General features: G+C 34.4%; 2 protein-coding genes across 2 annotated transcripts; both read right to left on the bottom strand.

Annotated features, from left to right (window-relative positions):
* Positions 1-479: 479 nt before the first annotated feature.
* PEX4 (peroxin4) lies at positions 480-4,039 on the bottom strand. The gene is made up of 5 exons (XM_085756763.1): positions 3,971-4,039; positions 3,698-3,817; positions 3,469-3,597; positions 1,416-1,545; positions 480-843 (listed from the first exon to the last, which is right to left on the bottom strand). Exons 1-5 carry the CDS (start codon positions 3,974-3,976, stop codon positions 755-757), a joined length of 474 nt encoding a protein of 157 aa, XP_085612889.1. The 5' UTR covers positions 3,977-4,039; the 3' UTR covers positions 480-754.
* Positions 4,040-6,211: 2,172 nt separating this feature from the next.
* On the bottom strand, positions 6,212-14,282 carry LOC146942709 (TOM1-like protein 9). The gene is made up of 10 exons (XM_085756761.1): positions 14,016-14,282; positions 12,912-12,990; positions 12,414-12,512; positions 12,203-12,316; positions 10,594-10,754; positions 9,158-9,239; positions 8,910-8,995; positions 8,528-8,767; positions 7,302-7,759; positions 6,212-7,053 (listed from the first exon to the last, which is right to left on the bottom strand). Exons 1-10 carry the CDS (start codon positions 14,114-14,116, stop codon positions 6,461-6,463), a joined length of 2,013 nt encoding a protein of 670 aa, XP_085612887.1. The 5' UTR covers positions 14,117-14,282; the 3' UTR covers positions 6,212-6,460.
* Between the last annotated feature and the right edge of the window lie 560 nt (positions 14,283-14,842).

Below are 14,842 nucleotides of genomic sequence, written 5' to 3'. Positions count from 1 at the left end.
GATTGAAAATAGGAAAAACTTTCTCCAACGCCCAACACGAGTTCGGATACAGACATTAATTCTGTTATAATGAATGAACACGACTAGACATTCTATGCTGTCCAAAAATGTACATCAAGAAACGTAGGAGGTTTTTTATAAGGTCCAAGTTTGGTTCTGATACTAATTATGTGGACGTAATCCATGGTCTGTGGTTTCTCCTATCCTCATCCCAGATTGGAAAAAATTTCAAACAAAATGTTAATGTGTACCATACACTATGACCTCCATGTAATGCGTCTTTCTTCCTTGGAGATAAAAGACCATCAGATAGATAAGTGAATCCATTAATAGATAATAAATGGTGTAGTCAATAATCCAATGCTTCCTCCAAAAGGAATCAAGAATTATCACACCATTAATCAAACCATGGAAGTAATTGGGCTGGCACACTACGTTCCACCGTACTTAAAATTATCAGCACAGGAGAAAGCTAAATGTCAACCTCGAAATACGACTTTAATAAAAATGGAAGCAATCAAATGTTATACAAGCACGTTGATTATTGAGCTCAATTCTAGCCCAAGTACAGATACATAAAATCACATCAAACGCTGTACAAGTCACCACTTCAATACACATCTTAAAACAACAAAAATCATTCTTACAGAAAACGTATACATTTTAAACAATTTAAGATTTGAACAATGAACTGCTATATTAATTGCTAACTTGTTACCTAGACAAACATAGAACATAAATGATCAGAAATCAATCAGCCTTTTTTTGGCATTGCTGCAAGCCTAGTGTACATTCTTGCCATGGACTGATAGCCTCTAACATCACCTGAACGTAGAAGATTACCTGCACCGCCAACAGAAAATAAGTGAGAAATGACATTCTTTCCAACTAGATTACAAGTTTTCAGTTCACATTATTTTTGTTTCAGTACAAAGAAAATAAGGTGTATATATTTTGGAATGAGTTGCGGGCTTAAGGATTTGAAGTCCTTTATCTTCCAAAAAATACTGATATGCTAAGACCTGCTGGGAAATTTTATAATGAACAACGAAAATCTGGAAGCATGCATATAAATTCAAATAGCACGCAGTTAAAGAACAGAAGGGCCATCATTAAGTGAAATGTCAAATCCTAGTGGACCACCACACCCATTCTATCGAGCATAATTGATAAGCATGATGATGTTTAAAAATAGTTAATTGGCAAATCTTTTGCAGTTTCTAAATCCTCAAGTCCAGTTTCAATCTGATCGCCTATAATCAATAAAGCTATACTACATGGGATCCATATCTGAATACAAGTTTCTTTTTCTAGCAGTTTTATTATTTATTTGGAGGGAGGAGGATATAACTTCTTTCCATTCCATGGCATTAGAGAAAGAAAAAAATGATATGGAACAGAGAAAGTTTAACAACCTGAATCACAATTCAGTGGGCTGTCAGGTTCTGGATGAGCCATCAATGCAATTATAGCTCTACAAACAGATTGCAGAGTCCATGCGGGGCTCCAAGCAGTTTTCAAGATATCTAGGCAAATCTCTCCGGTCTGCAAAATTATTACAAGATTAAAAAGTATTCATGAAAAAATGTCAAGAAAAACAAATCCAATTGAATAAAATGAAGTTATCTATCAAATTTATAAAGAACAAAAGGAAAGCAAAAATAATTGACTAGGAATTCAACTTCAAATCAATATTGTTGTCAGTTTCCAACAAGTTTTTATGAAACTCAAAGGGTAGGGGGCGTAATAGTGGAAATTACTAGTCTCTAACTTATCAACATCATTGGTTTTCCCATTATAGAGAGGGCAGTCAAGACAACCATACCAGTCTAAATCTTAATTCAACCGTTTGATTCAGATTGGCTGGAGAAAAAAAATTAAAACCGATCTAATCACATGCAACATGTTTGGATCCTCCTATACCACAAACTCGAAACAAGCCAACTTGTGAATATCCCTAATTTCACACTGATGGTTCAGATCCCATTCACTCTTCATGTGAACAACTACTAGATATTTTTAAGTGCAAATTACAATGACTTCCCTGAGATATCTTCAAATAACACAAACATCCCCTCTATTTTTAAATCAAGCTCTATCCTCGTTTAATTTTAAAGGTGACAGTTGCCTCCCTTATAAATTAACATCGTTTGCCATCCATTAAAACAAAAATTCCTCAGACCATAGTTTTAAAAACCGGACAGGCCGAACCGGAAACCAGACCCATGGCCGGTCCAGTAACGGTGTTGGACCAGATATGCATATGAACCGGTTGATTTCCAGTTCAACCGGTTGAACCGGTTTGATTCAAAAGTTAAACTGGTTTGTAGTTACATCAAAAATTAAATAAATGGCACTGGATCTCTAAGGAGTAGAACTTGAGACACTTGTACTACTTTACATCCTTAACCGCTGGGAAAACGTGGAATCTTGCAAAATTATCACTTCTACTTGTAAATAAATATATATATATATATATATATATATATATGTTACTAGTTTTCTTGTGTTAGATTACTTGCTTTAATACGTATGTTACTACTTTTTTCAAAAAAAGTATATACTAACATTTAACTTCTATAAACTAAATTGTTATAACTTAAACTTTCAAGACTTATCAAATTAAAAATAAATTTAGTATATGTATTTATAAGTAATAAATTTGTAACGATTTATATTTTAATATAAATCTACCTTTTTCATCACAATTAAAATACAGCACCTGAATTACCATGTGTTGCCGAATTAACATTAACTTACTGGTACATTTTATTTTGCTAATTAAAATCCATATTTCAACAAGTTCAATGAAATTGACAGAGCATAAAGTTCACCCAAATTGGTCGGCTTATTGTTAACCCGACAACAAGTGGCATACAGGATGCGGACATCCAGATAATGGCTCAATACCCCAATCATGTGAGGCATATTAGTGGTGCCATGTTCCAACCAATTTGGTATATTAGTTGCTCAATTTGGCATAGAGATAATTAAGTTTTGCCAGCCAAACCAAGATGAAAATAGACCAACCAATTTGATATATTATTAGCTATTGTCATCGTGTTCTTGATTTTGTAGACAAAATATATGAAGTCAAACACCAAACTGAAAAAAGCAAAGTCACGGGGTGTATCCATCACTCACACCAGACTTCAGAAAAACACCATTATTACCCTCAAGCATAGGAGCTTTAGGCTGAGAAAGCCAGTTTCATAGATGAGACACCAAATGAAGAAGACGACAGACAAAAACTTTTTCTCTTTTTGTCTATAACAGCAAGGTAACAGTGTTAAAGTTGGGGGAGGTTAGTGTCTTTGGCAAACTAGAGGGGTGTATGTGTAACATTTTAACATATCTCAGGGGAATGTAATGCAATTTACCCTATTTTTATCATACAATTGTGTTCTAAAAGTGAAAAGCATCAGCAAACAACAATCTGATAGTAACCTGCAGAAGGATCCATCGTACCTTAAAATGCACGTTGGGGTGAAATATTTTAGTCAAAAAGCGAACTTGAGGAGGTTGTAAAGGATAATGCTCTGGAACAGAAAATGCAAGCTGGAAAACACCCCCGTCATATGGAGTCTCTGAAGGTCCCTAATATTGAACAAAATAAACCAGAGCAAATTTCAAATCATCGCAGACCGGTTCGTTCAAATTCAAATCTTTTAAAATTCGAGATTATTAGCTACTATACCTTGATTAAAGCTGTCCATTTAAAAATGTTGGAATCATCGCAAACGAGTTGAATATCAGGATCAGCTGTCTTCTCTCGTTGCACTTCTTTGTACTCCTTGAACAGCCTCGCCCTTGATGCCTGCGTTAAAAACACAAACAAATCCAATTTCAATGCTAAGCTTGCTACAATTACAATAACACAAATCCAATTTTGCATAACCCTAACTCCTAACCAACAAACAAATACAAGTTAATTAAAGACACTAAGAATTGAATCCATTAACGAACGAACCTGCATGATTCAAGAATTGCACAGCAGCAACAGGGGTGAAGAAATCTCAAAAAAATATCCAAGAAAATTGACACTACATTCGTTTCTCTCTCATCTAATTGCTACTTTTCCCTTTTGTGAATCAACCGTTGGATTAATACAACGGTGGAGAATTGCACGGGATAGACTGTAAAAATAGACAAAAATGCACTAGGGGATTGGATTCCAGCTGGCTTTCTTTTTTTATAATTTTTTTATTTTTTAATTATATTGAATAATTTATAATTTTAAGAGATTAGTGATGATGATCGTGTAAAATAATTTTCCATCGTCATCATACACACTTCATCTCGTTATATAGATATATCTTGTAACCATCTTTTAAAACTAACAAACAATTGCATTTTTCTATTCTTTTAGTTTAAGGCTTAGTAAGGAAAAATTACTAACATAACTATAATTTTTCATTCAAAACATGTTTACTCTTTTTGGTGGTGACCGGGATTTGAACTTCAGACCGACCTTGTATATATTATTCATTGTCCCAACCAACTGAGCTTAGCTCACGAGGACAAAACTTGTTTACTCTAATGATACATATTATATTTCTTTAATCTAATTTGATAAATAATAAGACTTTAATGGTGGTGAGTTGACGATTCAAAACAATTTTGCACACACAATCAATCAAAACATTTCGAATCGTCACATCAATTAATATTTTTAATCAATGTGGCAATTTAAAATGTTTTGATTGGTTGTGTGACAAAATTGCTTTGAACTGTCGACCCACCACCATTAAATTTAAATAATTATAAGGGTCATGTTAACTTTTGCAACTTTTAAGACATTGAATGCACAAGTTCCAAGAAAAACCTTAGTGAATATGAACTAATTGGGTAAATTAGAGCATGTCCCATTTTCTCAATAATTAGGGTACACAAATCAAGTATAATTGGTATCCATTTCAATGTTAACTTTTTTATAAGAATTCAATCTTATATTATTATTTTGGTCCTCGTTATTTCTTTAATCCATATAATATTATTTTTCATTTAAGTCTCTGTAATATACATTTTCCCATTTCAAACTCATTTTTCGGGTCGAGACACTATCATATATGGAACTAATTAAGCATAAACCAAGCGTGACCCTAGTATGGACCCTGAATTAAAAGAACCATTGGTGAACCTCAACAAATCAAAAAATGAAAGGTCCATGTCTCAAAAACAGTGACAAAAATGATGGGGAACAAAACTAACAGGAACCCAGAGTATAACAAGGATCGTAATGAAACGAAGGTGGCATTTAGGGTGGGTGAGGGAAAGAATTCCCCACCATGGAAAAGTATTATTTTGACCATTAGATCAAAATAAGAGCACCCTATTACCATACACTCCCAACACTAAATTACACTTCCATCTCCCTTTCTCTCTCCTCCCACACTCACCCACCACCACTAGCAACAACAACTTCTGGTTCCTCATTTTTCTCTATCTCCTTTAATCAGTTCTTTCTCCCTTCCAATCGTTCGTTTCCTTTCAATTTACTCATTCATCATTTCAAATAAAATTGTTACAATCAAATCACCATTGAATTTTAAGAAGGAAAAAAAACGATACTGTTATGTGATTTGTTTGATTCAATGGTTTCATTTTGTGAATTTCTTAATCACTGCAAAATATTTATTTTTGTAAATATGTTTAAAGTTTTGATTTTTGTTTATCTTGATCTTGGAAATTATCTAAATATAGAGGGTATTAGAAAAAGAAAGTGATATTTTCATGTTTTTGTTTGGTTGTGATTTTTATCTTGGACACAAGAACAAATTCTTATGATTTCATACCCAAAGTTATTTGTAAAAGGGTTGCAAGATGTATACACGATTGCTGGGTTTTCGTTGTTTTGTGGCTGTTTGCGGCTGGCACTGGTGATTCTTGACTGGTGTGGTGTTTTGCATTCTTTTGGACCCTGCAGTATGTTTTTTGGCTGCCTGTCGCTACTGATTGGGTGCTGGTTTTGTTAGGCTAGTGGAGGAAGAGTTTTCCGGATTAAAGGTTTTATTGATAATTCTAAGGTTGAAGACAAAGTGACAAAAAGATATTGTGTGGATGGACCATAATAAAATCTATGTTCCTCTTTAATTTAATGGTCAGAATCTACTTTCCTATGGTGGGAAATTCTTCCCCTCACCCACCCTAAATGCCACCTGAAACGAATACATTTAATGGAGATCACTCCAAAAAAATAAAAAATCAGGGATCAAAGTAAAAATGTAGGTATATTTTTGAAAAAATGTAGGTATATATTACAGGGATAAAAAAAGAAATATTATTATAGCCTAAATCTATCGCCGGTTGGCAGAGAAACAAAACAATATGGAACGGTAACAAAAAAAATATACATACATATTAATACTATATAAGAAAGTAAAATGTAAAGAATAATGAAGAAAAAAAATGGCAAACAAGTGAAAAAGGCAAAAAACAAATCATAGTTTTGTAAGGGCTATCAGCTCGGGCCTGGAGTGGATTTTGGTTTCACTTTTGAAAAGTCAATAAGGTCCCCAAATAACTTATCCTCTGGTTTGGAAGGCGGCTTTCCGGATGGCGCATAAGATGCAGCAGAAACCTGGTAAGGATTTCTTGAAGCATTATCATCTCTCACAGATAAACCATACATTTGCTGCTCGATATATTGAGGCCCTTGTTGCTGTTGCTGTTGCTGACCATAGCCATATCCCATAAATTGGTTACCATACATCTGTTGAGGATACATGGAAGCCACAGGACCATTTTGCATTTGATGCGGAACCATGCCCATATAAGGACCTGCAACACCCTGAATATACGGAGGCTGCAATCCCAATTGGTTACTTTGAACCTGGTTATTGATTGAAGAGAAATGGCTAGCATTTGGCTGCATATACATTCCAGCAGCCTGGTCATACCCGGTTGCTTGAGGTCCTTGAGGAAAGGCAGCAGTTTGTACATGTACTGTGACTTGCACTGGCTGCGGGTATTGACTGCCAGCTACTGGACTACCTTTGTCTGCAGGTTGAATTTCCCAAGGAGGAGGGGGAAATGATCCGCCACTGTGTGTACCTGTATGCAAGAATAAAAAAAAAGTCCAACATAAATGAGAGCAGAAATCCTAAATAATGACATCTCAAAATTCAACAGGTTACTGCTACTGAGTTGGAAAATAAAACACCAAAGATTTGCAAATTTTTCATGAACCAACTTAAAAGCAGAGATCAGAAATCATAGAAACTACTAAAAAGAATAGAACATAATTGTGAAAGGGTTTGAGCTAGACAGGAATTAAATCTAAAAAGAAGCATTAAGCACACCATAAACAGGTGAAAGTGGCTGTTGCTGTTGCTGCTGCACAACCTGACCATTCCAGGCAGGACCTGTGTTTTGAGTATATAGTGATTGATCGTACCGAGGTGACCCCACATTAGGCATACTTCCATTCGGGTAAAATACACCTTGAGATATGATAGTTTGTTGTTGAAATTGGGGAGCTATTGGCTGGGTATTAACAGGAGTTGGCACAATGTTTCCATTAGAAAACAAATCAAAAGGAACAAGGGCATTCTGTTGAGACACAGGACTGGCAGGCTGTTGTTCTACAGGAACAAGGGCAAGTGAATTATCTGCTTTTGGTGAGTTATACTCTTCACCACTGAGCAGATCCCATTTGGGATCAACCTTCACTGGAGGAGCTGAACCATTTGATGTAGAGGGTGCAGGAAGCAACAATTGATTAAATGTTTGAGACCCTGTTTCAGCACTAGAAGATGATCTGCAAAAAAACATTAACTTGAGAGCCATATAATATAACCAAAAGGCACCAGACAGGTTTAGTCAACTTGAAATGCTTTTCGACACCAATCTATTTCTGCATGTTTATACTTAATATACACAAATCTGCAGCCAAAACTAAGCCTATGATCCATTGCTCCGACATATAGTAGAACACATAAATGGAGACTTCCTGTGACACATAATGCTCCCAGGTCAAATAAGAAGAATGAAAAAAACTAAGTGTCTGTTTGATTCCCTTACTAAAATTCATTTTTCAGTTTTTAAATAAAAATTGAAAACCTTGTCTGATTAACTTTTTAGTGAAATTGTTTGACAAAAATGATTCTTGTTTTCTTGTTTTTAAAACTTGAAAATCAAAACAGGTAATACTGGTTTTAAAAACTAAAAACCAAAATACAATCAAACAAGCCCTAACAATCCAAAATAAATTAGAACAGAACTTCACACAGCCCTAGCTTTAAAGCCAAAACTCATCTTCAATTCCCCATAAAGCAAAGAGATCAGACACTAGAAACAATATAATAAAGTTTCCCAGTATCATTGGCAAATATAACTTTTAATTTATTTTGAATTAGAAAAATCAGTGTCAAGAAGAAAATAGCAAACAGAAAAGAATCATGTGTATTATAACAGGGTGAAAAATGAATTACTTGAATTATAATTGGGTAAGAGTTAAGAACAATAGTATCCTATGTTAATGAATGCAGAGAGTAGAAATGGAGAGCGGCAATAGACATTGGACTACCTCGCATCAGTTTGTTTACTAGTATCTCCAGTATCAATCAAAGGACCATCAACATCTATAAGTGCTCCACTAGGTTCAGGATTTGGTTTCTCAGTGTGATTTTGAACAGCAGCTCCCGAAGAAATGGATTCATGCTTGTCATTTTGAACAGCAGCTCCCGAAGAAATGGATTCATGCTTGGAAAGTACACGCTGCAGATCATCATTAAGCGCTAGTCCTTGGCATAGAAGTGACTCATCCCTGGAGAAAATTAAACCATAAATAATAACTAGTTTTTTCTTTGGATTTAAATAAGAAATTTCGTCAAGAATACACTAAAATGAATTTAACATGTAAAGAATATGATGATGTGGTCATCATGAAAAAGAACAGCAGGCCTTACGAAGTTGAATTAACAAGGTGTACCACTCTTTGCTTGTATGTGCGACATTGCTCCACCAAATCAACAATAACTTCCTGCCGGAGCCCCTAAACATAGAAGTAATGGTCATACATGTAATGCACTAATGCTACATATTCAAAAAAAAAACGGTGCTTCCCCCATTGATAAAACCCTCAAGTTTCACATGATATTTTTCTATCTAGATACTAGATACATCATAATTTGAAAGCTGAAATTGAACATCTTACTTCTTTGTTACCAGGCTCTAAAGCAGTGAGCATTTCTGCAAGAACGTCCATAATACCACGTGCATTCTGAATTTCGGTCAAACTGACAACAAAAAGCTCAATTAGAACAAATCAATGCACAGTCAGATATGGTAATTTGTACCACAAAGAATAATGTTTATCATCGTCTAAGAATAGTTAAGAATACCAACAACAGACTTTTCTCAAAACATTCAATATTATTCGGTAAGTTTTCCCTCTTAAAAACCTAGGTCCTCTCTATGTAGTGGGACCAACATGAAATTGACCAATAATAGTGTGTTGTAAAAATTGTCAGATGTTCCTCTAATAGTTATTACTGATAACCTACTCTTGAACAGCCTTATCGTAGTTCATAATGTCAATCCATTTAAATTCCCAAAGGTTAAGGGCCTGTTTGATTGTGTTTTAGTTTTTAGTTTTTAAATACTCTTTTGTAAATCTGTTTTTAAAAAGTCTTTTTAAGAAGAAAAAGAAAAAAAATCTTGTTTGGTAATCCTGCTTTTGAAAACGGTTTTAGAGATGAAAAATGAAAAAACTTGTTTGATAAATTTATTACCAAACTTCCACTTAATTACCAAACTGCCATTAATGAAAATTGTACATTTTCTCCATGTTTTCTGTTTTCAATCTTTGTAGAAAGAGAAAAGCAAAAGTGAAAAGCAAAACCCATATTTGCTGTTTTGATTTTTTACTTTTAAAAACTGCAAAATGGAAAAAAGTTTTTAAAAACAATTTTACAAAATCATACATCCAAACAAGTTTTCTAGTTTTTAATTTTTAAAAACTGAAAAACAGTTTTTGAAAACTCAATCAAACAGACCCTAAGTTATTAGATTTTGGGTGGGGGGCTTGTTCAAAAAAAGATTTAGGGCGGGGGAAGGGGTTGGTCTTACAAATTTCGAGATACTGTTGAATGTACCCATATACAAGCATTTCTTAAGCGATCATATAAATCGAGAAACAAGAGAAAGCTTTAAAGTCCAATTACATATTGATCTTCCAAGCTATCTTACATAGATCAAGAAACAAACAAACAAACAATAAATATGAAAATGGAGTGACAAAGTGATTTAAGGGGAGGAACATATGATAAATGTATAGAAAAACTATGATGTAACAAACATCTTAACTGAAAAAATAATATGCAAGGCTATGCCAAATACAAAATGAAACAGAACATGTCTTAAAAGGTGGCATTTTAGCTTAAAAGAAAATCTACACAGATAATGAATATGGTTATGATAATGTACTACACTAAAATTAAGTATAATTAACAAATTCCATATAATAAAGATATGAAGATAGCTTGAGGGTTAGAAAATAGGAAATATGAAGATAGCTTGAGGGTTAGAAAATAGGAAATGAAAACAATTATGATAGCATCCTTTTATATGATAACACGGAGAGAGATGTACCTAAGGGTTGGAAACTCAGCCTCCACTGAGGACTCAGCTTCCGGTTGCCGAGAATCAGAATCACGTATATTTTGAGGGTATGATCCCAATGGTTGTGTTTGTACTGGTGTGAATACAGGTGCAGATTGCTCAGATCTTGAAGGGAACGGAGCCCCCGCATGCTAACAAAAAAATCCATTTATAGAATTAAAGAGATGTACAAAGATATTAATTTAAAAAAGTTTTATGCAAATATTCTGGGTGCAACCATTCATTCCCAAAACCTATATAAGCAAGCAGATGAGATTAGAGAGCATTATATCCTCAAAAAAAGTGCCAAATGCATCTCAACTGTAATACGATATGAAAATATCTTTTAGTACCTTGGTATTGTCTTGAAGTATCTTAGATTATCTAATCTCATAGGACAAGTTATTTCATTTCATCTTAGAGGCTCTTGCAAGATTAGATTGCTGCTTAAATTAGATTCCATATTTATTTAGTATATTATTGTGATTTGTTTCCCTCTCTTAAATTAGGATTTGGAGTCTTGTATCTGAATAAATAAAGGTCGGTGTTTAATCTTAATGCGTCAATCATATAAAAACATATTTATCATTGAAACTCTTTATTCTTTCTTTTCCCTGTTAATCTAAAATCTTACAACTTCACATAGATTCAGAGTAACCCTCCCTATTGCTAGGGGGACTCTACTATAATAATAATTGTATTCAAAAACCTTTCTTGGCCATCACTGTCTTCCATCAAGGAGGCTGATCTTTCTAATTTGGTTGTCATATGTCCAAGGAAATGACATGGTTTGGTACAGAGCCTGCCAATTGGGTGTTCCCACAAACACGGTCACCGGAGGAGTCTCACGGATAGTCACATACATATGTCTCGAGACTCCAAAGCTTTTCTTGTCGGCATGTGAGGTCCAGAGTACCTTTATGTGGTCTACTCATTGTATCGCTGGTTACCTTTGGTCCAAAGTGCTTCCTGGTTATGTTGAGAGTAAGACCCCTTTTAGCTTGTGGGTCTCACATTCAAATTGATTTTGCCACCATTTGCATTGAGCTGTTGTGGCCCCTCAACATGATCTTCCAAGATATACTCCTATTCCTTCAATCCATCCTAAAATAAGACGTGTTTCTTTAAAGACACTCGGTCTTTGGCATTGATCTTGTCCCAGTCACAATTTGGTGTTGGTTTTTGTCTTTAACCGCACTTTGGTACGATTTTATCCCAAATTTGGTCTCCTCGACAGCTATATTTGGCCATTTTTGTCTTTTAAAAGATGCAACTATAATAAGTAAATTGTAATAAGCTTTAACTTGAGGGAGATCGTTAGAAGCAACAAGAATATGTTATAATATCTTGATATTTTTTAGAATGTCTTCGGTCATTTCATAAGATTAATTTCAATCTTGGGGTATCCTAGATTATCTCTTAGAATTAATTTCCACGCCTTTTTGTATCACATCATATCATGAATCCTAAACCATATTCAAGAGTTTAAGTCTTCATTCTTTATCTTTCCTCTTTATCTAAAACCCTGCAGCTTCAACATCAGCTAACAGTTCCCTTCCTACCTACTCATAATGGCAGGTAGAGAGCAAGGATAACGTACCAGCAGTTCCTGGTAGGCAGCATAATACTGTGGATATTTTGCCCTTGTTCCTCCAAAAGCTTCTTGCCAAGTATCAATAAGAGCCAGTATCTTCTCTCGGACATGATAATCGGGCTACAATTGGCGTGACAAATATTATAAACATATTTTGCATGATGAAAGCGGGTAACGAAATAGGAAGGCTACTGAAACATTAAAGAAATATGAATACCTTCTTCTTTACTATTTTCACCATCTCATGAAGAACCTCTCTCTCGGCAACATGCATGTGGACAATGTCCCCGCAATTCTTTATGATTGTCTCCAGCAGCTAGAATATAACAAAAACAGACCAATAAAAAAAGTATTCTAATTGTTAAAGATGATAGAGGCTGTTAGACCGGTGATTCAAAAGAAATGATGTGTATTACCCATCCACAAAGAATACAAGATGAATACAATCTCACTAAGGCATTTGAGAGGCCTTTTCTCTCCTAACAGAATGTCAATCACAAATAAAAAATAATATATATATATATATATATTGTCGGCTCTCTCTATATGCTTGGGGTTGTTTAAAGTGGAATGCTTATTTCAGAAAGTAACAGGAAACATTAAATCAAACAACCGCAGTGTGAAAAGAAGGTCAAAAAATACATATATACAAAAGCTGATTGAACAATGTTAAGATCTGGGCTGAAAATACTTATAGTAAAGTATATGAGCTCACAGTTAGCGCAAGAATTTGAATTTTAGAATTTCTGTGTCCAATCCGCTTCTTTAAACCTTTAACAATATGCTTTGCTTGCCTGAAAAATCATAACCACAATGAGTTCTCAAACTATGAAGAAGCAAAACTAAAAAATTATATATAAGATTTCCACTTAAACACTCTTGCTAATTAAAAAAACCAAAGAAAATAAACATTCAGCTCCAAACTGTATATACAGAAGAGTAGAGAAACGTGAACATGTAAAAATTGGGACATACCACCCGTTTCTCCCAATAGTAGAAGACATAAAACAAAAGAAATACTACATTCATACATGGGATTCCCAAACTTTGATACATAACTTGATATACACAAACCCGAAACTATTGGTACCTGAACGAATGCTCTAATGGTCCTTTTGGAACGGCGTCTGCCTCACATTTATCGCGCCTCAAAGCAACTCTAATAATGGTATTATATTGAAGCTAGAAAATGTAGCCGTGAACGCACGTGCAATTAACTATGTTTTCAACATAAAAATGTAATGTTCAAGTGCAAATATTTCTTCCTCGATGATAAATAGCCAGCAGTTATGAATGTTTAACGAAGACAAAGTGAAAATTTCTTTCACAAAAAAAATTCATAATAGCCTATCATACAGCGACCAAAAACAAAAGACATGGTGTCTTGTAATTACAGCTCAGATGGTAAACGCATGCATGACATTTGATATGATGTGTTCGAACCTGCAATTCCTCACTACACAAGTGGATCACACTCAAATTTGCAGAATTCAAAATAGCCATGTACTATCCCTATTCCCTGATTGATCAAACAATCTAAAAAAAAAAAAATAGCACTCAAATTCAAATTCAACAAAAATTTGCTATTTCTAATTTTCTCTGTTCCATTGCAATGTTTATCACAGCGATCAACACAAACTCCAGTCAATAACTTAACTGTCATGAATCATCCATACAAGAAAATCAAAGGAATTCAGTCTTTAATTTTATTTTATTTTATGTGTTAATTCTGCAAGAAAAACAAGTATTCGATGAAAATACGCAAGAAAGAAGAAGAAGATTTGAAATGGAAATGCCAACGCAATTGGTAGTTTCGTACCCGGGATCACGATTGAGTACATCACAGATCTCGAGATTCAAAGCCCAATCAGGACCAATGAGGAAGTCGCTGGTGGCACGTTCAACCAAAGGATTCACCATCGCAGTTTCACCAAGAGAATCGATCAAACACTTCACCACGTTGCAACGATCAAAGAAAGAGTGATACAGCAGAGATAAAAAAACGTAACGGTTCCTCTCTTTCTATCTATCTCTCACAACACACGCACAGACACAAAGAAGATGGTGAACTCAACTGAATTCCGTTGAGGTAAATTTGCAAGGGTGGAAGAATAATGTTACTTATCAACCAATAACAACACTCCACGTGTTTGTCCAGCTATGCCGACCAAGTTTATTTAATAAGCAAATAATGGCATGCAGCTTCGAATGTTCAGTTCCACCACACCTGACTTAAAAACAAGAAACATTTTGGGATCTTCTTCTTCTTTCGAATCTTCTATTTCTATTTTGGGAGTATTTAAGTTTCAATATATACCTTTCTCATTTAATTTTTAACACAAAGTACTACTTTTCTGATTTAGATCATAAATAACATTCATAATTTATTTTTGAGAAATGATATTTTGACAACCACTCTTTGACAACTTTTGGACAACTTTCTCTCTCATACTCACATGATATTGTTATCCTCTCTCTTCCTTTTCTTCTCTCCATTGTTTTTGACCAATAAGAAGTGAGAAAAACAAGGTTGTCAACAAAGTTGTCATCAAATGGATGTCAAAATATCATTACTCTTTATTTTTTTAGGAAATAAACATTCATAATTATTTATTGTGCATTCATAACCTTAAAAGAAGTTTATAT

This window comes from Medicago sativa, chromosome 3, assembly GCF_051527215.1.
Source record: "Medicago sativa cultivar Bolivia chromosome 3, Bolivia_mono, whole genome shotgun sequence".
NCBI classification, from domain to species: Eukaryota; Viridiplantae; Streptophyta; class Magnoliopsida; order Fabales; family Fabaceae; genus Medicago; species Medicago sativa.
The sequence above is the reverse complement of the archived record's forward strand: the minus strand, read 5'-3'. Positions and strand labels throughout refer to the sequence as shown.

Coding starts and splice junctions, on each gene's coding strand:
- PEX4 (XM_085756763.1), bottom strand. Junction 1,546..3,468: donor ACCCCAACGTGCATTTTAAG/GTACGATGGATC, acceptor ATAATTTTGCAG/ACCGGAGAGATTTGCCTAGA. Junction 844..1,415: donor CCCACTGAATTGTGATTCAG/GTTGTTAAACTT, acceptor TTGGCGGTGCAG/GTAATCTTCTACGTTCAGGT.
- LOC146942709 (XM_085756761.1), bottom strand. CDS start 14,116: ATGGTGAATCCTTTGGTTGAACGTGCCACCAGCGACTTCCTCATTGGT. Junction 9,240..10,593: donor GCTGAGTTTCCAACCCTTAG/GTACATCTCTCT, acceptor TTTTGTTGTCAG/TTTGACCGAAATTCAGAATG. Junction 7,054..7,301: donor GCCACTTTCACCTGTTTATG/GTGTGCTTAATG, acceptor TCTTGCATACAG/GTACACACAGTGGCGGATCA.